This window comes from Alligator sinensis, unplaced genomic scaffold, assembly GCF_000455745.1.
Source record: "Alligator sinensis unplaced genomic scaffold, ASM45574v1 scaffold278_1, whole genome shotgun sequence".
Lineage (NCBI taxonomy): Eukaryota > Metazoa > Chordata > Crocodylia > Alligatoridae > Alligator > Alligator sinensis.
This window is the reverse complement of record NW_005841952.1, coordinates 1176469-1199850: the sequence shown is the minus strand read 5'-3', so window position 1 is coordinate 1199850 and position 23382 is coordinate 1176469. Positions and strand designations below refer to the sequence as shown.

Below are 23382 nucleotides of genomic sequence, written 5' to 3'. Positions count from 1 at the left end.
CTACTGTTTTTCAGAGTGGGGACGCTGATACACGTGACTCTCTAGGCGCTTTAATTAGAGCCCTCTAATTAAAGTGCACCATCCCCCCCTTTCTAGAGCACATGTATAAATGCCCAAAGTGCCAAAATGTTTTGACTTTTTCAGGATTTCTTCCTGCCTGCTCCGGAGAAACAGGTTGGTGAAAGTGATACAAAGCTGTAAAATAGCTGATGTCCCCCAAGCTCCACGTTGCTGCGAGAGGTTTCAGCTTTCACCCCACAGAAGATGTATGTTAAACAATCTGTTCAAGACCATGCAGAGCTCCCACCTCATAAGGATGCTCCCTCCTGCCAAGATAGCTAGAAGGCTGCTTGTATGTACTAGCGTACGCTACCTACAAACCTAGCCTGGCATCCTCACTGCACCCTGCCACCAGGCTGGAGGAGAAATGTAGCCAGCATAGAGTCTCAGAGGCTCTTTTTAAGCAAGGGCAGTGGCACCACAAGCTCTCATTATCATGGTCCCACCTCAACAAGCCTTGGACTCTGTTCTTCAGGTAGAGACATAACAGAGCAGCTGGGTGCCTGGGGCAGCAGCAACTTCTGGCTGCTGGTGCCAGCAGCATGGGTGTGGTGGCAGATGATATGTTGTCACTGCCCTTTTTCCCCCCTATCCCCCAAAGTTGGCACCCAGGGCTGCTGCCCCTGTCATCCAATCTTAGTTATGTTGTTGTCTTCAGGAATCACTTGGAAGGACAAGACACTAGCTCAGTCTCCATGTTTCATGCAGTCCTTGTGCTCCACCAGCTATTCAGGCTGCCACAAAGTGGGTATGGGTGGAGGCATTAATACTACCATAGAGGATGGCCATTTTATGACATGGACTCTTTTGCACAAGGAAAAGGGCCAATGTATTGAGATTAATCTCCCATGGATTACGCAGAGCAATGAAGACAATATTTTACAGTTAGGGTGGCGAAAATCTGGAACCAACTTCCCAGAGAAGTGGTCCTCGCCCCTACCTTGGCCATATTCAAGAGGAGGTTGGATGATCACCTGTCTGGGGTCTTGTGAACCCAGCATTCATTCCTGCCTGTGGCAGGGGGTCAGGCCAGATGATCTGTTCAGGTCCCTCCTGGCCCTAGCTACTTTGAAACTATGAAACTATGATCAGGACTTGGATGTGAACCTCGCTCCTACTAATCTCTACTGTGATTTTCTCTTTTACATCCCACTCCCTTTACAGTGAGAGATGGAAGCTGTTAGTTTTTGCTTGCAAAGGGCTCAGCCCTTTGATGCAAATGGGCATCGCTGCCTGGAAACCTGGCCCAGGAGAAGACAATCATCCAAGCAGATTACATGATAAAGGACAAAAGAAAAAGGCTCTGCTCACAGCATGAAGTGAAGTTCCTCCAGCCGGTGATGGCTATTCCCTGGGTCTGGCACGTGCTGGCGTAGTTCTGCAGCCAACTGCAAGCAGTCTGTGTCGCTCCGCCATCAATGCAGGTGTCAAGGAGGCAGTTCTTGTAGAAGAAGCCGGGGTGGACTTTACTGTGGCACTTGGCAAAGACTCCGCTTTTGCTTGGGATGAGGCTGCACAGTTGCTGGGGTTTCCAGAACCCTTCCACCTTCCCACAGGCAGGACACCGGTCACCACAGCCCACTTGACAAAACGTGTCCCGCTTCACCCAGCTTTGACCAAACTCATAGATGGTGGTAGCCAATGTGCCGCTAGCCATCTCCAGGTCATCATCGGGGTTGCCGTTGTAGCGGCCACAGAGGCCGTACGTGCTGTTCTGGAGGCTTCGTGGGATGGTGACAGAGAGGAAGGTCTTCCAGTCATACACCACCTTCAGACCAAAATCAGTCTCCACCACAATGTGAAAACCAAAGGCAAAGATGTTCACTTTCCCTTGGCCCAGTTTCAAGGGCAGGTAGAGACGCTCATTGTTTATCTGAAAGGAAGCAGACAGAAAGATGAATACAGCTGATCATTACTAACCTGCAAGGACAGAGGAGCATCATTTCTCGTGGGTTATGCTCTTCCACTAGTGTGCACGGATTTAAATACAACACATCTGAAAAAGTGGTGATACATCCCATGCTAACTGCAACAACCACCACCACCTGCACACAGCCCTGGAGGAGTCAGTGTTAGCCGCTGAGAGACAGGTTAGATCTGGTCCCAACATTTTCCACACTAGGGCTCCTTCTGTCACCACTGCAGTTTGTGACCACTTGTGCCCCAGATTGAGCCATATAATGAAAACAGTTTGGAAATAGGTAGATTCTGCTTTCTCCCTTCCACAAACAAGTCCCTCCGGGAAAAAACAAGCCTCTAGAAGCGACAGCATGGAAAGCCCAGGCAAGTTCCAGCCGATCGAAGGAAACTTCTGGCTGGCCAGTCTGGACCCTCCAACATCGCTTAGTGGAGCATCATCCTTCCTCACAGTCTGAGCACAAATTGGCACTGGCATTTACACAACCAGAAAGGCACCAGAGCTGAAAATAGGAGGCCTTTGTGGAAGCAGAGATCAATGGCAGCCCAGTGAAAGGAATGTAGCAGAAGATGCTTAAGCATGAGGAATTCTGGAGAGGATCCAACTGGGATGCAGGTGCTGCAGCAAACGAGGGTGGGACAAAACTAGGACTCAAGATCTACTAAAGCTTTATATTTCCCATCCAGCACCATAACTACCATCTACCCGAGCCTCCGCCCAGCCCTCAGATGGCCAACCCCAGCCTGCTGCCTTTGAGGCACCCTACAGTTAGGCCACTCACCAGCACTGTGTGTTTGTAGGCCCGCTGGATGATTATGTTGTAATTGAAGACTTCCACTTCGACTAGTTTCAACCACAAAGCTAAGGATGGGTCCCGGTCTTCATTCTTGGCTGTGACAGTGAATTTGGGGAAAGTATCTGACCTCTCCGACCGCTGCCTGGAGATGGTTGTGCACAAGACAAGTGGGCAGCTGCTTTGGAAGTCAAAAGCAAACCCATCAAAGGTCAAGTAATGGCTGTAGCCAGAAACAATGCAGGAGGCATCGGTGCGGGGGTGGCAGTAATAGAGGCCATTCTCCTCCAGGCAGTAGTCATCTTCCTTGCAGGGGATGTTCTCGCAGTACATGTTGTTGTCAGACCCATTGCAGTAGCAGAAGGACTGGCAGTTGATGTCCATCCAGAAGGTCTGGTTGGTGGAGAGCTGATGCCCCTCAAAATTGCAGCCGCACTCACTCCTGGGGATGCACTCAGTCCCTCTGAGGGCAAAGCCTTCATCACATTGGCAGCCTTCCTCACAGCTGTCCACACAGACAGGGCCAATGGCGAGGGTTTCACAGGTCTCCGTGCAGATCATGCACTCCTCAAAGTGGCTGTTCTCAGGACACACGAGAGCTGGAGGCAACAAAACACACCCAGTGTCAATGGCTTCTTAGAGAGAAAAGCACCTCAGTCATCAGAGATGGGGATTCAGGGCAGAGAGAAAACAGACCCTGTAGCACCCATGGGGGGAGGAAGGAGATGGTGGTGCAGGAACGCCCACCTCAGATACTGTTTCCTTCCCTGTTTTGGCCATCCTGATGCTTTCCTGCCCGTCCCTCGTGCAGGAGTTTCCTCTCTGCCTGATCTCAGGATCCCGTTCAAATTTACCCTCTTTTTATTTTTGTTTTAATTTTCTCTGTAAATATTCTCCACCTGATCCCTCTGGGAACTTCTATCCCCAATGCCACTGCTGACATTGTGCATAAATGAGTTCACTGACTGTCCATTTAAGGGTGCAGGCACACAGCACAATTATTCAGTGTTAAATTTACTCCACAGTAAGGAGTATACACATGACCAGGTCTCAAGCTACCAGTAGCTGTCTGTAGTAGGAGTTATTACAATGCCTGGTGTGGAAGCCGGTTTGCACTGAACAAAGTTACCCAAAATAATATCGACCAGGGGAGCAGACATACAGCTGGCATACCAGGATAACTTAGTTCGGTATAGCTACTCCTTGCTTCCTAGGGAGTAACAATGATTTATGAGCAAGGTTGGAAGAACTAGGATGATTTAGTCTGAAGAAGAGAAGACTGAGGTTGCAGCGGGGAGGGATTTGATAACAGTCTTCAAACATCTGCAGGGTGATTATAGAGGGGATAAAGATAGCCTTTTTTTCTGTGGCTATAGGGGACAGGACTGGGAGCAATTAACTCAAGCAGAAGAAGTTTAGGTTGGAGATTAGGAGGAACTTTCTGATTACAAGAGCAATGAAGCATTGGAACAAGGTCCCTAGACAAGTTAGGGAATCTCCATCCCTGGAAATGTTCAAAAGCAGGTTGGACAGACACTTAGCTGCGATGGTTTAGTCAGGAGGATCCTGCCTTGAGCAGGCGGCTGGACTAGTTGACCCTGTGAGGTCCTTTTCAGCCCTACTTTCCTATGATCCTATTTGCCTGGAAGGGTAGGACTTATATGCATGTAAGGCTAATCAAATAATTGATCCACTTTCACCCTGGAGCCGATTCAAATTGCTCGAGAGTAAGTGTGCTATGTGACCACAGTGTATACTGCAAGCAACAAGCTTTTTTGGGTTCAGTGGCTACTGTACATGCACATTTCTGGTTCTCCCCTATCATCACCACCCTTCATGTCTATACCCTTGCCCTGAACAACTCACCATCAAAACAGGTAAGACAAACCATGGGCTGGAGTGAGAACAGAGGTAGACACAAAAGAAATGACTATTCCCAGTGTCACACAACAGGTCAGTAGCATGGCCAGGAACCCAACCCGAAGCTCCCGACTCAGTCCAGAGCCCTAACTTCAATACCCCACCGCTTCTCCTGCCCTCCACCCTTCACATGCCTGTAAGCCCTGAGCTCAAGGGACCACAGCTAGTTCATCTCAGATTATGTACTTCAGCACCGTGGAATTTTCACATTTGCTCCTGAATTATGAATGTTGTAACATCAATGGCAAGTTTATAGCAATAGCAAAAAACATGACTTATTCAAATTACCCTCTGTTGATGGCTTACAGTATTGTTAGAATCCATCTGCAATTCTGGAACGCTCATCTACAGTGTAATAGAACTCCTGATGTCTCTTGAAATGCCACCATGAAATTACTTAATTGGGAAACCTGTCTCTGCAGGCAAAGGAAATGCTTAAAAAATACCACGAGCACAAAAGGAGACAGTTTTGTATCTTCATGCTCAAACAAGATTACACTCTTAATTTGTCCAAGTCACCCATTCAATTGCCAATTCTTCAAGAAAAATATGAATATATTTTTACTGTTACAAGGGCCTATTTTGCTATGATGCTACTGGGGCCCAATCTGGGCCCTCAGCTGAGTAACCGTCTGGTAAACAAGCTAGGAAATATCCCCATTTGCTCTTTGATCCCCCAAACGCATGGCTTAGCACAGCTAGATAAGAGCGTGCGTCATGCATCACTGGTGTCTCGCACCACAAAAGGCACGGATCGACTGGAGCCTGTTAAACAGCAAAAGCAAAACTTGGTGGAGATGTTATTTTTGCAAATCAAACTTCTGCTCCTGATCTGACACTGCAATGGTTGCAGGAGGTCCTGGGTGAAATATTTTGGCTTCTGTTAGGCAGGAGAGCTGACAAGGCAGTAGGAACCGTCCCTTTTGGGCTTTAAATTTCTTTTAGGAATCTTGATTTCCCAATGACTTTGTTAGGACCAGGGTATTGCCTTATGAATTTATACAGGGCCCAGATAGCATGGTGCTGGGTAACCCTACAAAACAACAGATATTTGTATTGTGATAGAGACTATGGACCCCAATCATGAATCATGACCCCACCATGCTATGCCCTGCTGTGTCCTTTGCACATAAAACAAAGAGGCAGCCCCTGCTCCCAAAACCTTATCATTTTCCAAGAGAAATTTCATTTGGCTCAAAAAGCCACTTTTGTCCCCCCCTCCAAAAAAAAAGTCACATGGGGCCATATTATGATCATCTAAGCCTCATCTCCTGCGAAGAACGTGACCAGCTTTACATTTTATGTGGGGAGCACAGAGGCTGAGCAGATAAGGGGTCTCACTTAACCTCCACAGGCAAGAGGTTGAGCCTTAACCCAGCCTCAGACCAAAATGTGAGTCTGTTTGGCCCAGATATAATGGTACCAGGTCATATGGACAGGGCTGTCAAAGCTGCAGCACTCCCTTTCCTGGCTATGGAAACTGGTGTGCCTTAGATCAATAATTCTCTTGTGCTGAAGTCATGGGCCCTTGGTCTTGGTAAGCCATTATATTATGGGACCACCTCAAGCACTTTCAATGACTCTCCTCAAACTCGAGGCTGGAAGCACAGCCTCCATGAGCAGCATCTTGGGACAGGAAAGGAGGAAGGAAAAAAAAAAATCTATTTGTCTTCTACTAGGAAGAAGATGCTGAGTTTTCCAAAAAGGTCTCCAAACCAGTAGCATAACTAGGGCAGGGTGATCTGGTGCCAGCTTTGCGGGGTGGAAAAAATATCACCTGCCTGTGCTGCACAAGTCACCACTGCCCCAGGTGACTGGCTGCTTCGTTATGCTTCTGGCCTGAACAATCAGAGTTCAACCCCCCCCGTCCTCACTCAGCCTCCCCTCCCAGTCAGCCAAAAAAACAGTCAACCAAAGAACTTCCCCGACTTACGACAAAAACTGTAGCTCCTCCACTGGCCAATATCCACCCCTGCGTTCTTGCAGGCGCCGGCGTAACGAGCCACCGAATCGCAGAGCTCCGACTGGTTTCCTCCACTCTGGCACAAGCGGAAGAGGCACGTTCGGTAGTACGCCGACACGTTGACCACCCCATGGCAGTCCAAGAAGGAGCTGTTGGTGGGGTCGTTGATGATCCCGCACTTGGAGCGGCTCCTGTAGTACTTGAGCAGCTCCGAGTCGTTGTTGCAGGCTTTGAGCAGGTCCCCGCATTCCCCATTACAGATCTCATCAAATGTGGTCCAGCTCTCCAAAAAGACGGCCAGGTTTTCGGTGCACTTGTTATTGGGGAGGCAGAACTCATCGCTGCTGTTCCCATTGAAGAAGCCACACAACCCTCCTGTACAGTTGAAGTAGCTGGTCGAGAGGTGTATCTCCAGGATACCCATGTTGGAGTACTGAATAGTCAGGAGCCCTTCAGAGTCTACCACTGTGCCGTTTTTGCTACGGTAAATTTCCAGTTGGCCAGAAGGGTGGAAAAACGGCAGGTCCACTTCGTAGCCATTCACCTGCCAACAAAATTGCATCACATAATTGGATGTGCCCCTGTCTGGATGTGACTTCTGAAGATCAGGCGCCTACTGCCCTCCCTGACCTCAGCCAGCAAGGTGGAAAAGCTCCTGCTCTACACTAGGGAGAGCATGAAGTTGCTTCCAAAACCCACCTCAAGTACAGGGTGGACAGCAGGCATTTGCACTGGGACTAAGCTATAATGGGTTCTTCCATCTGTGCTATACCTTCAACCAACCTGCCTAAGGATTTAGTACAGCCAGTGCTCCACCAGTGGGACACGCACCGTAGTTTGATCTACGTTAACATCTCCCATTGCCCTTGTGAGATCAGAGCGGAAGAGTCAAAAGGAAGGCACGGGAGAGACTGTAGCTAGGACATAAGCTAATCTAACCAACCCTTGGTCTCTTCAAAACCTCACAGCTGCTACTACAGAAAGATGCCCATTTGGAATTTCACATCTGGTTTATAAAAATATTTGGGGTCTGAGCCATCAATTTGTTCTGTGTTTGTACAATGGGGTGTTGGCCTATGACTGGGCTCCTAAGAGCTAACCCCATTGTCATGATCAATAGCAGAGATCCTCTGTCAAGCGGAGTGGTGCAGCACTTAGATGGACCATCTAGAAAGGTTGTGCAATCTCTATTACCAGTTGTTCTTAAATGCCGGTTCAACCCACGTTTGTGTAGGGTGGCTTGGACACATGATCCTGACTCGAGCAGGTGGGGATGGGACTAGACAAACTCCTGAGATGCTTCTATCTCCACGTTTCTGTGATTCTAAGGGATAGATGTCTCTCCTCCTAGAGTGAAAAGCAACTCTCCATTCACAATATACCTACCGCCTATGCCAACAAATGAGCAATTCTGACTCCATCTAGCAGAGGGGGCTGGTGCCCATTACCCAGCAGGGCATGAAGCAGTGGGGAAGACTGTGAGCATGGTGAAAGAGTGCTGCACACTGGCATGTCTGAGAGCAACACTCAGTATTAGCACTGGCTGCTGGAAAAACCCATGGGTTTCAGTGGTAATAAACAGGATTGCTGGCAGCCTCACGCCCTTATTCCCCTCACCTGCCCGCAGTATATGCATTTTTAAACAGCTATGGCTTGAAGTGAGGTTACAGCCAGGAGTGACTGTTTGTCAGCAACTCTGCAGCGGATTCCACAGGGGGTTGCTTTTCCCAGCCCTTTCTTGAAGCCAAGAGATGCTTTTTCTAATGCCAATGACAGAGACTCGGGCTGGGATTCGATCAATCAAGCGGAGCCCTTTCTGCATCTAGCATCATCATTCACCACTAATAAATGTTTGGCAAATGGAGCTTAGCTGAGAATCTTAGCAATGGTTTTTGTTAATGATGCATGAGTCAGAGTAGCATCCTGCCTTCCCTCCTGCGGTGGGCCTCGTCTCAGCAGGACCAGGAGGAGCAAGATTTCACTTGCAAAAGTAAAGCAAGCAGATAAGACTTAATGACTTGCAGAGAGCTTGGGAAGAAGGCTCCTTGTTTTCTGGTGCTGCTTTGCTGACTAGAACTACACCGCAACCAGGGGCTCTGCAGGCAACTGTATTTTAATTAAAAACCACAGACTTGCAGTACAGGCACTGTACATTTATTTCCTGCTACGTGCCCTGGTCTTGGCATCCATTCCAAGCAGAGTCCCCACGGTCCAACAGCTCACAGCACCACCTCCCCCAAGCACAGGGCCTGGGTCCAATACTAATTAAATCCTGTTATTCCACACTTTAGCATGCCTGATTCGTTCACTCGGTGTCTATTTCCCACCCATCAACTGTGCTGGATGGAAGGGTAAAAGAACCAGGGGCTTCTGAGACAGTAGATGGTAGAGGCAAAGGGAGTGATTTTTCAAAGGAGCTTTTGAGAATTAGGTTTGACTCCTAAATTTCCACCTGTGTATGCTGGGACTAGTAGAGCTGCCCAGTAGGAAGAGCCAGGACACTTGGGTTCTTTTCCCAGCTGTGCCCCTAGCAACAAAGAGCCATTGTGCCTTGGCTAATTGCAACATTTATTTCTGGCAGATAAGGCTGCCTTTGGTAGGAACTCAGAGTTGGAAGGGGATTTTTGGGCCATCGAGTCTGGTCTCCTACATTACTATGTATCTAGGGGTCATTTACCTGGAGGATCCCAAGAGCCAACCACTCCAACCCCACTCGTGCACCGCAAAGGCTGAGCACACGACGAAACCCAAACCACCAAAAGCCCCCTACAACAGGGCATGCTGCAGGGCACTGCTAATACCTGCTACAGCAGAAAAATAGTTGGTTGATATATGCCCAGTGGATCTTAGGAAGAGGATCGTGCAATTTATGCTACCAAAGAAAGCAAGTCCCTTTCCCCCACTGCACACTATTCATGCCAATGAGCCTGGGAGAAAAAATCTGTCCCGGCAACTGGTGTGGCACTGAACAGAAGATCAAGACCCTCTAGCCTGGGATCTAGAGTCCACAGCCCCTGTCTCAAAGCAGGCGGTACAGAAGCGCTGCAGCGCTCACAGATGCTCCACACACCGAGGCTGCGTACAAGCTTTGGCCCAAAAAAGTCCTGGTGCTTCCCTATTCTCCCATGACAGGAGCTTTACCTTGATGTCAGTCGGGCCGGTGCCTCCGATCTTGACCTCATGACTGGCCACTTGGATCCTCAAGGCTCGAAGTCCGGTAGGGGAGGCTTCGGGTTTCTTTTTGCTGATGTCGACTTCCAGGAACTCCGGTCTGTCGGGGCACGTCTTGAGCAGCGTGTAGGAGTGCTCCGGTGGGAACATGAAAGCCACGCCATCGAAGGTCTGCAGCACCTGGTTCTGGCTGACCAGGCACAAGGTCTCTCGCATGGGGTAACAGCCTTGGTAGCCGCTCTCAACGGTGCAGACCTCCCCTTCCTGGCACGTGGTGTTGAAGCATTTGATCTCCCCACCGTCTTCGCACAAGCACTGCACTATGCAGTCCGAGGTGGCCCAGAAAGACTCCCCAATGGCATAGTAGCGGCCAAAGACATCGCAGCCACACTTCTGGATGGGGACACACTGGTTTGTGCTGAGAACGTAGCCTTCGTTGCACTCGCAGCCCTCGGTGCAGGGGGAGCTGCAGGCCAGAGGAGCGGTTAGATCAGAACATGTGGCCGGGCAGCTGCTGGTACAAACTGAATAGTGGCTGAACTCCGGACAGTGCACTGCTGTGGCTGGGGGAGAGAGGAGAGAGGCAGTGTTACAAAGGCACTCTGGGCCAGATCACTTGTGGGTGTAAATCAGCAGAGCAATGCTCATGGTGCATAGATTGTTTTTTGTCAACTTAAAAGTTGAGTTTCTGGGCCTGAAGCAGCTGTCTTCTAACTCTGCTTTCCAGGTAGCTGCTCTTGATTTACACCAGTGTGGGATCTGAATCAGACCTGTGTGTCCGCACTAACTGTCCCTTTTGGGTTCACACATGCAGTGCTCCCATTTCAGCGGCACAGTATGGCAGGCCTGTCCCATCCTTGCCAGCACAACTCCTACCTTCACTTTACCCTCTGTATAACAGAAGCGAGGGAAAATAAGGGGAGAAAGGAGAAGGAAACCAGAAACCTGGGAGAAGAGAAAGGGAATTCCAGCAGGGGACTATGGGTGAATCAGTCGTGCCAGTTACCCCATCAGCCCGAGTGTGCTGTGGGCTACAGACACTAGCACGCTCAAGGAGCTATAAGGCGTGTCTGCATCTTTGACTTTTCACTAGGGGCTGATGCCCAGAATCTCCCCGAGAACGTCAAGCGGCCAGAAGCCTTTCAGGTGATGGCTGCTATCATCATTACCCATCTCCCAGCTCTTACTGCCATGTCACTTCACTAATTGGTGCCTCCTTTCTGCAGTATGGATTATTGATATAGCAGAGAGAAGCAAGACAGTCGTCACCGCACAGTATTGTCTAACAGGTAATATGCACATGCTGATGCTGACTAGTATTAAATATTATCCTTGCCACAGCGATTAATTATTGATTATTATTCTCTTCTTGCCATCTAACACCTCCTGACATACTCCATGATAATGAGCTTGGCATGAATTCCCTCCTGCCAAGATTAGATTATCATTATGAATAAAGTCGTATTATTCCCACCCTGTCCTATGGCTTTCACTGAGGCAGTTGGGCCCAGAGGTAACTAAGCCCTGCCCTGTAAGTAGGGACACTTGGGGTGGGTAGCAGTGAAGAAGGCACATCTATCCTGCCGTCCATCCGGAAGGCAACCATCCCACCTCTACAGCTTTGATTTGAGGCAGAGGAGCTGCAGTTAGCAGCCAGGAGCATTATATCTAGCATCTCTTCTCCTGACAGGCCAGAGGGTAAGGGGCATATGCCCTTTTGATTTATGAATTATACTGCACCAATGTGATTATTCCTGCCCTGGGCACTCAGCCAGTTGAGCTGTGCTATACCCAGGTAGGAAGTCCTGCCCTGAGCCCTCCCAGAGGGGAGCATGAGGCCCGATTTCTCTTCTCACCCACGTAGGTGTCAACTGGGAGCTCCCCCACATGAAACCACTGGAGCTCCCCCTGCATAGAAGTGGTTCAGGGGAGCAAGCAGGTAGAAAGTGTTCCATTTATTCGCACAGCTGGCGCGGCAGGGACTGCCAGCAGTCATTTAAATTGGCCGGCTCCGTCTTGAATGCAGCCACAGTGCTCGGTTCGGTGGCCCTGAACTCTGCAGAGCACAGCGAAGAGCTGCCTTCTGTTTGTTCTGCACTCGCTGGCCTTGAGTTACTTCGAGTGACACCCTGGCCCCCTCGTACTGCGTTTCAGGACTGAAAAGAGGGACTGATCGGCTTTCACCTGCGCTCTGTCTGCCTCGGTCCCGCTTGGCCCTCCCCTACTCGTTCCTTTTCTTCTCTCCTGCACTGTTCTGACTTCGATAGGAGTTTCTTGAAGGCCCCTGAAACCACTTCCCACTTCACAAGGGGAGCCATTCAGCCTCCGTGCATACAGACTTACCACACCCTATCTGGGTTCTCCAGTCTCCCACCGGGATCCCAAGGGCTTGGCACACCAAGGCATAAGCCTGTATTGCTTGGCACAGGTTGGTGCCATTATCCCTGATGCTACAAAGGTCATAAACGCAGCTGTGGACAAAGGCTGTGGGGTCTACAATAGCGCCGCATTCCCACAAAGGGCCGTTGGTCTTGTTGATGAAGCCACAGTACTCTGGTGAGAAGTAGAGGGACTCCATCACAGAATCGCAGAGGGTGCAGTTGTCCAAGCAGCCTGGGGTGCATTTCCAGTCCGGGTGGTATACCCGCCAGCTCTCCCCCAGGTCCAGCACCGACACGGCCGGCCTCCCGTCTGAGCGCAGGCTGTCGTCCTGAGGATTCTTGTTGTAGTTCCCGCATAAGCCGCAGGTGGCATTAATGTAGGAGCCTGGGATGGAGATGGAGGCATAATGCTGCCCATCAAAAGTCACTAAAAGGCCAAAATCAGTCTCCACCGCTGTTGACAAACCACTCTGGTAGATTTTTATTGCCCCCAGTTCCAAGGTGATGGGTAAGGACAGGAACAAGTCGTCTACCTGCAGGGGCAAAACCAGAGATTAGAATCAGGTAAAACCACAGGTTTGCTCTGCTGTGTGTGAGCACGGGGTTTCCATGAGAACCAGATTCAGGGAAAGACGCCCTTTGCCATGACAGAATCTAACCAGGATCCTGAATTTGGATCTGGAGATACCAACCCAGCTCCTCCAGAATTTGAGGAAGAAGGATTGGTTTTTAAGAGTCTGTCTTGGGACTGTCTGACTTACAGCACCGTCTACAATGTACACTCACAAATCTGCAGAGTTCTGTCTGGCCATGACTCCAGATTAAGACATCAGGCCATATCCTCATCCTTACACGATCATATTAACCCTATCGTCTTCAGTGGAGCGACACCAATTTGCCATTTCTTTTCGGTGAAGCTCTTACCTTAACTTTCCCAAAGTTCCCTTTGGGGATAATAATCTTGTGAGTATAGACCTCCACTGCAATGTCCTTCACCCAGGAGACGGAGGAGCTGCCTCGGTTCTCATTCTTGGCCTCCACACTGAAGAATGGCAGGTTGGACCCTGACTGGCACTGTTTGGCAAGAAGGTAGGAGCAGGAACCCTGGAAGTGAAAGAGGAAGCCATCGAAGGTGTGGTAGTGTGGGTCTCCAAACACCACGCAGGTGCTGCTTTCCACGGGCACGCACTGGTAGAACTTGTCCTTCGGCTCACATGCTTCGTAGGGGCCGCAAGGCATCTCCTGGCAGAAGATCTCATTGTTGAAGTCCAGGCAGCGACACTTGATGGTGCAGTTGGAGTTGTCCCAGAATATCTCCCCTTGACGGAGAAACTGGCCTAAGAAAACCGCACACTGCATTACTTTTCAGAACACAGGACAAGTGATGTGACTTAAAAAAACAATCAAGGGGGGCAAAGTCATCTGTTCTTTCTAATCCAGATCCAACACTTGGACAAGTTTAATGGCCCACTAATGCAAGCTCACCAGCTAAGCACTTTTGTAATAGTGCTTTCCATGTGACATTAACTGTCTGCTTTACCTAGATCTAGAGCATTATGACACCAGCTCAGCAAAACATAAGAGGTATAGGTTTTATTTTGAAATCAATGGCACTACTCAGATGCTTAAAATTAAGTATGTGCTTTAGTTCCTTGCTGAATCAGGTCCCTATGGAAATAACAAAACCAGATGGAGCTCCAAATTTTGGTAACTCTTCACACTGTATTTTGGATCTAGGAACCTTTCCTGCTTGAAACGTAGAGGTGCTTGGGCTGTTTTCTTCAGTAGGAAATTCTGTATACAAAGTATGCATGCTTGGGTTGCTTTTTATAATATAGTGATTGCAGTTATGCTTTTTGATACCTGTAATTACTAAATTTGCAAAGCTGCAAGGTGAACCAGGCAGTAATTATGGCATACACACAATGTAGTCAATGTACCCAAATTCTAAAAATACCTATGCTAATTATGTAACCAAAGAGACATCAATAAGCAATTCCATAAGATAGTTAGCCTTCCATTAGAAGAACTAGCAGTCATTCATTATCAAACTAATCTATAACGCTATAAACTAGGACTGGAATACGAAGTCTGACTAATGGTTTTCTAAGTGAATGGAGAAGGATGGATGGGAGAAAAGATGGATGAGAAAGGATTGAAGAATTTAGACTGGTAAAAACATGTCTATGGGTCTATGTTCCCACCACAGAATCTGCCACTGATCTTTCAATACTCTCTTCCTATTGATCTTTCTGTCTGTCCATTGTTTGCTCCATCTCTCTCTGATATTTTCTCGTTCCCCCAGAAAATACCCCTTAATTGTCATGAAACCCATTACATTGCCTTTGGAGTCAACCTGCTGTGACCAGGACACTGACAAATACAACTGGGCAACACAAACCCTCTAAGGGTTAGCTTCTACAACTTGAAAAATCTGGGTGACTCATTTTACAAATGGCAGCAAGTTGTTGGCCGGGATTTCCAAATCCGTCTAAGGAATAGAGATGTACTATTCTCATCAGTCTGAAGGGGAACCATCCCTTTGAAAATCTCAGCCTATGTTCCTGGAGCCAATGGTGCAACTTTGCTCAATAATGGACCACGAACTATTCCAGGGGTATAGAGGCCTTTTGGTTCAGCCAGGCTTTTTCAACTCTAGTCCAGCACTGAATATAAAACAAGCTGCAGCTTTCAGCCCCATGTACATCTTCAATCCTTCACATTTCAGGTTTCCAGCAGCGAGTGTAAATTTTCTCTTGTTAAAAAGAATTCAGGAGCAAAGGAGATGCCCTAGACTGTTTTATTTGTAAAGTGATAATGCAATAATCTCTATGCAGATGTGTCTCTCTGGTATCACAAGCGAGAGTTTCAATCCCTTTATACCTACGCACTGTCAGTGACACATGGATGATCATCGCAGTTTGTGCAGGGCACTGAATTTATCCTATGCATAAATGCTGCAATCCATAATTCAGACACAAGGGAAATGAAATGGGAATATTGTCTTTTTACAGTGATGGCAATTCCATCAGAACAGCCAGACATGTCTTTTTCTCTGCTGTTGTTAGCATCACAAATAAGAGACTAGAATAAAGGTAAGCAGATCTCAGCTGTGTCTGATCACTTAAACCCACAGTTTCACAGGTTTGTAATGTTGGGGTGGTGGGAACGGAGGCTTTTAGTAACAGCTAGTTACTAAAAATCACAGAAGGATGGGAACAAGGCCAGCACAGACTAAGGTTTCCCAATGACATTAATGAGTTGCACAAGTGTATGCAAGAGAAAAGAACAGACTCTCCCTTCTCTTTGGGTCTCTTTTCCACTTCTAAAAAACTCCATAGTTCGGCCTTATCTACACGGGGGAGTTGCCCCATTCATACTCATTGTTGGCTCGATCACTGGTATATCTGCAGCAATGCAAATCTTTGGCATAGATAGGGAAACCTGCTGCTTTCACCTCCTTGAAACTGGCCTACTGTGCAAATTAGAGGCTTACAGTGGTTTAGGTAACTCACACCACTAAGGGATCAGTATCCTGGCCCCTCTGAGCTCCATGGCAAAACTCCCACAGATCTCAACCGTGTTTCGATTTCACTCCTGGTGTGTGGCTGCCATCAGGTGGGACCAAACAGCCCAGGACCAAGCAGACAGTCAATGGCACAGACAGGACTAGACTCCAAGGCTAAGTACAGGCAGCCAAAAAGCCGGAGACTGAATAGATTCAATCTTCACAGTTAATCTAAACTGCGTAGATTGAACTGATAAGCAAGTGAGCAGGCATTCACTTTTGATTCAGGAATTGCAGCCACATGCCTGCAGTGGCCCAGGCCAGAAGCTGGGGGGCACTAGAGCACACCTTCCTGCTGGGCTGGAGCAGACAGCTTAGGCCAAGGCTAGCCTGCCCACCTTGTGAAGCATCCTGGGATGCTGGAGAACTGTGAGTTAACTTGAATCTGGAGGGGACCTGGGACCAGAAGTTCAATAAACCAATTTAACCTAAATCAGTTAAATCTGATACTGCATCCATCCAGGTTTATCTTAAACCAGTTTTGAAAGTGGTTTATGTGCACTAAACTTCTGTTGTGCTATAGATTTGAAAAGGTTTCCAATCACGTATACTGGTTTATAAGTAATTTCTGTCCTTAGGCCAAGGCATTTGATTCCTGGTCCTACGATCATGCTCATTCTTCATTTCAAAAGGCTGTCACTGATCTGAGTGTTTACAGTTCACCTGTACTATCATCCCCAAGAACATGGACCATACAGCAGGAAGCAATGGCAGTACATCCTACCATTAACTCTCAAATGAGATTATTTTCCGTTACCCCACATGGCAAACCTTAAAGAACTGAAAGAGCTATTTACCTCGCAGGCTGCAGCCATTGGCTGGGTCAATTTCTCGGCCATCTACTTTGAACACCCAGCGTCCAGGGACATTTACATTGGTTGTGTCTTCAATGTTGACTATATCTGGGGTCCTTGAACCAGGAATACTGAAATAATTGGTCATGTTTCCACCATTAAATCCTGCCTAAACCAAAGAAAGAGCAGAATTCACATAAAAGCACAAGTATAGATCCTCCCTGCATGGCCTATTTCAGATTTTTTAGCATCACTGCTATTTATAATCCTGAATTTGTCTCTTTTTGTTTTTCTTGCAATTGATTATCTCAGGTTTAGCTTCCCTCTCAATCATGATCATGTCAGATTCCCATGGCAGCTAGAGCAGCAGTCTGCAGAGAGGAGTCACATTAAGAAAACATGTAATTGGAGCAGGTTGGAATTTATTAGCCAAAATGGTTTTTCTTTGGAACAACAAGCGTCTTTTAAGTCTGAAGAAAACATTTTGTTTGTTGTTTTGACAACCACGCCCCCGCCCAAATTCAAAATGCTTTTGCTTTTCAAAAACAAAAAAATCTGTTTCCAGGATTTTTAGATGTTTAAAATGACTTATTTGGGGGGTTTCCGTACAAATGTGAACAATTTCCCCAAAAGCATATGCGTACATGCACTTCCCGCAAAAACCTGGCATTCTTCAATCAGCTGGCAATGTCATGCATGCTTTAGGGTGCCAAGTGTTTAACTTTTCCCATAAGGGTAAGTCACATTGCTTCCTCCTGTTCCTCATTTCATTGCTTTCCTATTATTCATTCTGAACAGGAGAATGAAGACCAGAGCCACAAGAGCAGCCAGATGAAGGATGTGACTAACGGGTCTATGGATCCCGCTTGGTTCATCAGCAGGTTCTGAAACTGAACCCTTGAGTCTAGAAGCAGGAGCCTAGGGGACTTGCTCTAAGCCGTAAGAGGAGCATAAAAGCCATCACAGGTCCATATGAGCTCTATCTCCACTAGAGTCTATGGTATTTCCCTGCCTGAACAAGAGCAGCGCTCCTGAAGATGCAACGAAGTCCTTACCTGAGCCATGACTCCACCAAGTCCTGTAAGGGGATCTCCCCCACTTGCCGTTCCGGTGGTCCAGTTGATTTCCCCGTAGTTAAACACGACAAACGTGGATGCTCCATCTGAGATCAGGAGAACTTGAAAGGTGTTTACCTGGTCAAAACATGGGCAGAACATATCTGCAAAGTCAGACTGCCCCATTAGCCTGCTTTATATGTCCCCCTCCACTTTAACTTCTCAACACGGCCATGCAAAATGTAACAGGAGAGAGAGACTACTGATTTAGGCAGCAACAGGTAAGCATATTGTAAGGAACTCTCAACGGCTGACTCAACCCCTACCCACTATATCCACAGCGTAATGCCATCTTGGACACCTGGAAGGACAGATTACATTTGTGATCTACTTTGCCACCGATAGATGGCAGCATGAGAATAAGCACTGAATAAAGCAGTCAGCTGGGCTTGGATTGCTACAACCCGTTATCTTAGTCCTACTCTATCTTTGCTTTATTCATCACAGCGTTATCTTACAGGGTTACTTTCCACATTTGTCTGCTATAATAATATTAACAATGGCTTATATAAAAGTCAACAATGTATTGTACCCGAGGAAATCTTGCTTTCTCAAGCTGCAGGGATCCCTGATCAAACAGCTCAAGTTTACTGACAACATCCACATTGTTGCTTTAAATGACACTCCATTTTTTTTTAAACTGTAATCAATTCAGATAAATTCACTGAGCAACGAGCCGGTGCCCAGCCGAAGAGGAGGCACTTTTCCATCTTGCAAAGGAGACATAAAAGTGAGTTCTTGACCATAAAACTAATGGCCTCATCTATAACTGGCTCCACATGAGCTAATACCTGTATTCAAGCACATCCAGATGAAGGATGTGACTACACGAGTATACTGGCCAAATTCCAACTCGTGTAATTCGGTCTTAGCTATCTAAATTCTCCTAACATTTCTCTATTTGGATACTGTATCTTTCACTTCCGGTCCCTAACCAAGATGTTTAGTGTGTGCTGCTAGACACTCACCGCCTTTTAAAATAGAGGTGACCGTCTTGCTGTGAAAGATGAAGAAGAACATGTGTATCCACCCTGCCTTATTTTACAGGGATAGTGAGAGTTTAATTAATCAAAGCCAGGCAAGTGATTTGACACCGCTGCTGCTGCTGCGTGAAAAGAAGCTAGAGAAGTGCAAACGTATTACCAGGCAACACGAAGAAGCCCAGATGCCTCCGAAAAATATAGAGTAACACAGAGGCAGATCCTCAGCTGGTAGAAATCAGCATAGTCCACTTAAATCAAAGCTGCTATGGCAGGTGGCTAAAGGATGTAAAGGTGGTAAAGGATATCACACACTGGTTGTAAATTGAGCAAAGCCCATGCAGTTTTTGCCGTGTGTTAATTTTTATTATGGGCAAGTCATGCCCTTTTAAAGCAATTTCATTATTATGAGCATTAGTAAGAAAAAAGGCCAGCAGCCCAAATTCATTCCTGGATTATGAATAGTGTTAATCGTTATTTTATGTGTTTTGATAGTGCTCGTTATGGGCTGGAGAAGCACTGGACAAACAAAAATCAAAGGACAGACGGTGCCTCAAAGAGTTTACAATTAAGTTTAAAACAAGAGACAAGTGGATGCAGACAAAGACGAAGGAGCGCAAGGAAACAGCAAGATAATGTTGATCAATAGAAGAGGCAGAGGTCTCAGCACAGGACTGGCCTAACTGCTGGCAAGTGTTTTTGTAGGCATGGTGTCAAAAGCAGAGTTTTAAGGAGGGACTGAAAAGAGAATAAGATGCAGCTTTACTGATGTTTGCAGCAAACACATCCAAAGCCAAGAGGAGCAGCCGGGGAGGGAGCATGAAGGTGCTTGCTGGAAAATGTAACAAGCAGGGATGGAGGCTCTCATTACTGACCACTTGAAGGCAGCAGTCAATAGTTCACCTCTGAACGGGAGATGAGAGAGAAAGGGTGGGTTGGGCTGTCAAATTCCTTGAAGATCAAGGCAAGTGGCTGATGTCTAGTGGGATGGAGAAGGGAGAGCTGTGGTATTTAGGGAGGTGAGGCTGGAGGTAAAATGGGCCCAGTACACCTGAAAGCCCTCAAAGTGAGGAAAAAACAGTGCTCCAATTTACACTGTCATTTTTAGATGCACCCTTTTATTTTCTTTACCAAGTCAGGGTTTTTTCTTACTTTCTTTTCACCTGGGCAGTTTGTTTCCTGGTCTTTGCCAATTCAATTTCCAGTGTTGCAAGGCAGGGAGCATAAAAGGCATAAAACTTAGAGCTGCGATGCCTTTAGAAATGCAGAACATGACGGAGAAAATGTCTCCCCTTCGGGGACACGAGTGCAGTAAGTGCAGCCAGCTCGGCACGAAGGAAGCTCGGCCCAATGCAGCAGACCCTGCCAAAAGCTTCGGGTTTGATCCAAAACCTTTTGATACCAATGTAAAGATTCCCCTCGACATCCGAGGATGCTGGATCAGACCTTTTAAGTGGTCAGCTCCTTGTGACCATTCAGTGCCAGATCCGTTGACGTGAGAGACAAAAGGACCGCCCTGATCTTGATAGGGTGGAGGGACTACCTGCATGGACCCCCCCAAGCCAACGGGGTGCTGCAGGAGCAGGGCCTGAACATAAGGCTTGACTGCTTGTTGCTCCAGTAAGGCCTGCAGAGCCAGCCCACCTGAGAGCGTATGGACAGGGTCCTCTGCAGTGAATACCTTATAACCAGATGAGGAAAACAGATCATAAGGCAAAGGTGCTCATCGGGAATTGAAGAAATCTGAGCCTAATTCCCAGCTCTGCTGCAAACATCCTGTGTGACCTTGAGTAAAGCACAGCCAAACTCCCCATTTCCCATCTGCAAAATGCTAATAATCCCTCCTATTTGCTCTTCTGCTCTGTCCTATTTAGACTCTCTGCTTTTGGGGCACAGACTGTCCTCTACTACTATATACGCCACCAAGCACAGTGGGGCCTGACCTTGCACAAAGCCTTTAAGAACCACTGTGATATTCATAATAGCAACCTTGTCAAACCCAGATGTTGGCAGGGGGTGCGCATGAGGCACTAAGGGTCCAGTTTAGTGATCAGCACCTGGGTTTTTGAGATGACATCCAAGACCAAGTTGCCGCTTGGACCCACACAGCTGTAGGTGAGTTGGGAGCAGCAGCTATCAGAAAAAACACGTTGCAAGCTTCCCAAGAGACCACAAGTACAGGATACCTGATGCTATTTTCAGTGCCACTATTCGAAGCAGATGCTAAGAAGTTTCCCACTAGGAGGGTGGTGAAGCAGTGGAAAACAGTGCCTAGAGAGGTGGTGCAATCTCCATCCTTGGAGGTTTTTAAGGCCCAACTCAACAAAGCCCCGGCTGGAATGATTTAGGTGGGGATAGTCCTGCGCTGAGCAGGGGATTGGACTAGATGTGACCTCCTAAGGTCCCTTGCAACCCTCATTTTCTGTGAGTCTATAAGTTTCCTGCAGGTTTTCAACACTGGGATGAATTTTACCTTCAAGCCGCATCAGTCTGTTCTGCATGTGATATCAAAGCATTCTCCAGTGCTGAACGGAAAGGGTGCTGTGCGCCAACATCAACTGCATTGTGTTGCACATGTCATTTTTCAAGCAACATGGGAATCTCAATATTGCTGTTGCCTCAAAATGTTTTTGAACGATGCTCTGACAAGACCGGAAAAACCGCATTAAACATCAAGGGAACCCTAACACATGGCAAGGGAGAGGGCTGTTCATCACAGCCAGCTCCAGAAGAAATCAGACTTATGTGCTTATGAATTTGAAGGCATGCCTATACCATCACGCTGCTGAGGTGGAGAGTGCCCCTGAAAATCAAGTTCCACCAACTCCATACGTGCCCATGCCTGGCTGCTAGGTAAAGCAGGTGACCTAGAGGGGTCCTAACTACATACCCCAAAGCCACAGGAGAGCCCAGGGCATGCGCTTTGGACTCCTCTAAGCTCCCCGTTCTGTCTAATTGCTGGGCATGAGTGTGTGCAGAGCAGGGGCAAGCAGATAGGCCTTGATTCTCACTGGGGACCCTAGACGCAGCTAGGAGGTGACCAGGACGAGCCCAGAGAAGGCACAGTCCAGCCAAGTGATCAGTAGGACTTTATAGCCTACTGCAATCCATCTTTTTCCTGCTTGAGGGGTCAATTGTCATTGCAAGAATGCTGTCGATAAATCTCTTTGATTTCCCCGTTTTATTTAAATATCCATCTGGGATTTCAGAGCAGCTGTTCAGCTCTTATTCCTGAAATATTCTCCTTACCTGCTCAGATTAGCATTGCCTGGAAATAATTTCAACCCTGGCCCCCATAAAGAGCCATAAAAATGAGAAGGCCACCTGTGCCAAACACACAGCTAAATAAATTCCCCATTTTCTCATCAGCAGCAAGTTTCTCCCTTTCTTTCTTTCCTTCTTGAATGGATTTTAGCTAAAGATTAATTTATAGTGGCTTCCTAGAGTTTCCTTAAGTCACGACCCCCCATTTTAGGAGCAGGTGAGCATTAGCAAGAAGAGATCTTGCATGGCCTAATGTCAAAATCACTGGGGCCTTGGAAGATGGAGTTGAACAGCAAAGTTATTGGGCTTCTGTTTAGCTCAGTGCAAACTTCAGGTGGGGGAGGAGATGTCACTAGTGAAAGGAAAAATACAAGGCAGAAGATGGAGCAAAGAGTGAGAGAAGACATTTAAGGGAAAAGATCAAGTTTTCAGCCGGTTTAGCCTTCTCTACCCGTCTTGTTTCCCCCACCAGCTTCTTGCACTTAGTACTCACCTTGCCCTCCATGGTACTGGGTGCTGTGCAGCTCTTTAGCAAGAAATCAGCCTTCTTCCAAAAACTTTCCAACACTGAATCCTGACACTGTGCAAAGACCCTAGGGTCTCCAGAGAGCCCCAGTTGTGGTCAGTACAGAGATCCATGGATATGGGTCCCAAATTAGGCAAGGTCTTTGGAACAGGATTTATTATCTTTAATTAAATGCCTCTTCAGCGCTGAGATAGGTAGGAAGCTAACCATGTCACCTCCCCGTGTGCTGCTGGCTACAAAAGTGGGCTTCTAAGCTCAGGTAGACCTCTGATTCTTTTTTAGACAATGCCTAGCACAGTGAGGCTTCTATAAATGACATTTACACACACACACCAATGCCCCATGCTGCAGAGTGCTCATCTTTGCTTTGTTTGGCTGTTGGCGGCAATTCTTTCCTTTATAAAAGTGCCTAGACTGCTCTACAATGGGGGGGAAATCCACTTTTCCTTATACTAAATCAATTTAAAAAATGTAAATGACTGGAAACTAGAAGTTCGGCACCTCAGAGAGATTCACATTACCTCAAAGGGGATACATTTCTCCTCCGCATATTTAAAGAAAAAGTAAGTAACAAGTCCTGCTATAGACTGGTCTCACCTGGGAAGCACATCACACTTCACAAATGGTACCAAAATCATAGCTCTGACTCACTTATGAAGTCGAGAAGTGCTGGCTCCGTTTTCTAATGGAGAAGCTGAAGACCAGAGAGATGAAGTAACCTGAGCAAGGGAAGAATTCAGTTCTCATCCACGCCCACATCGAACCTCTCATCTATTAATAACGATTTCTAGCATGGCAGCACCTACAGGCTCCATCCCATGTCACGGCCCCATGGGACTGGGCAGCATACCGACCTGTATTCAGAGGCCATTCTTACCCCGAAGGATTTCCAGTGCAGTTTGGATAGATAGACAAAACATGGGAGAAAG

The 23382-nt window shown here is 47.4% G+C and overlaps 1 protein-coding gene across 7 annotated transcripts in view; it reads right to left on the bottom strand.

The window, feature by feature from the left end:
• TECTA (tectorin alpha) overlaps nucleotides 1-23382 on the bottom strand; it is a 60207-nt gene that overhangs the window by 20779 nt on the left and 16046 nt on the right. For 4 of the 7 annotated variants that reach the window (XR_003093239.1, XM_025199987.1, XM_025199989.1 and 1 more), the window contains 8 exons: nucleotides 17624-17761; nucleotides 16572-16737; nucleotides 13131-13543; nucleotides 12169-12739; nucleotides 9796-10388; nucleotides 6625-7198; nucleotides 2760-3370; nucleotides 1372-1933 (listed from right to left, as the gene is read on the bottom strand). Coding sequence is in view for 6 of the 7 variants with exons in the window: in XM_025199987.1 (XP_025055772.1) it covers nucleotides 1372-1933; nucleotides 2760-3370; nucleotides 6625-7198; nucleotides 9796-10388; nucleotides 12169-12739; nucleotides 13131-13543; nucleotides 16572-16737; nucleotides 17624-17761 (3628 nt within the window). In the remaining variant the exon portion in view is untranslated. Of the gene's footprint in view, nucleotides 1-1371; nucleotides 1934-2759; nucleotides 3371-6624; nucleotides 7199-9795; nucleotides 10389-12168; nucleotides 12740-13130; nucleotides 13544-16571; nucleotides 16738-17623; nucleotides 17762-21136; nucleotides 21291-23382 lie in introns of those variants that run through there. The other 3 variants (XM_025199990.1, XM_025199991.1, XM_025199992.1) reach the window with 3 other exon arrangements.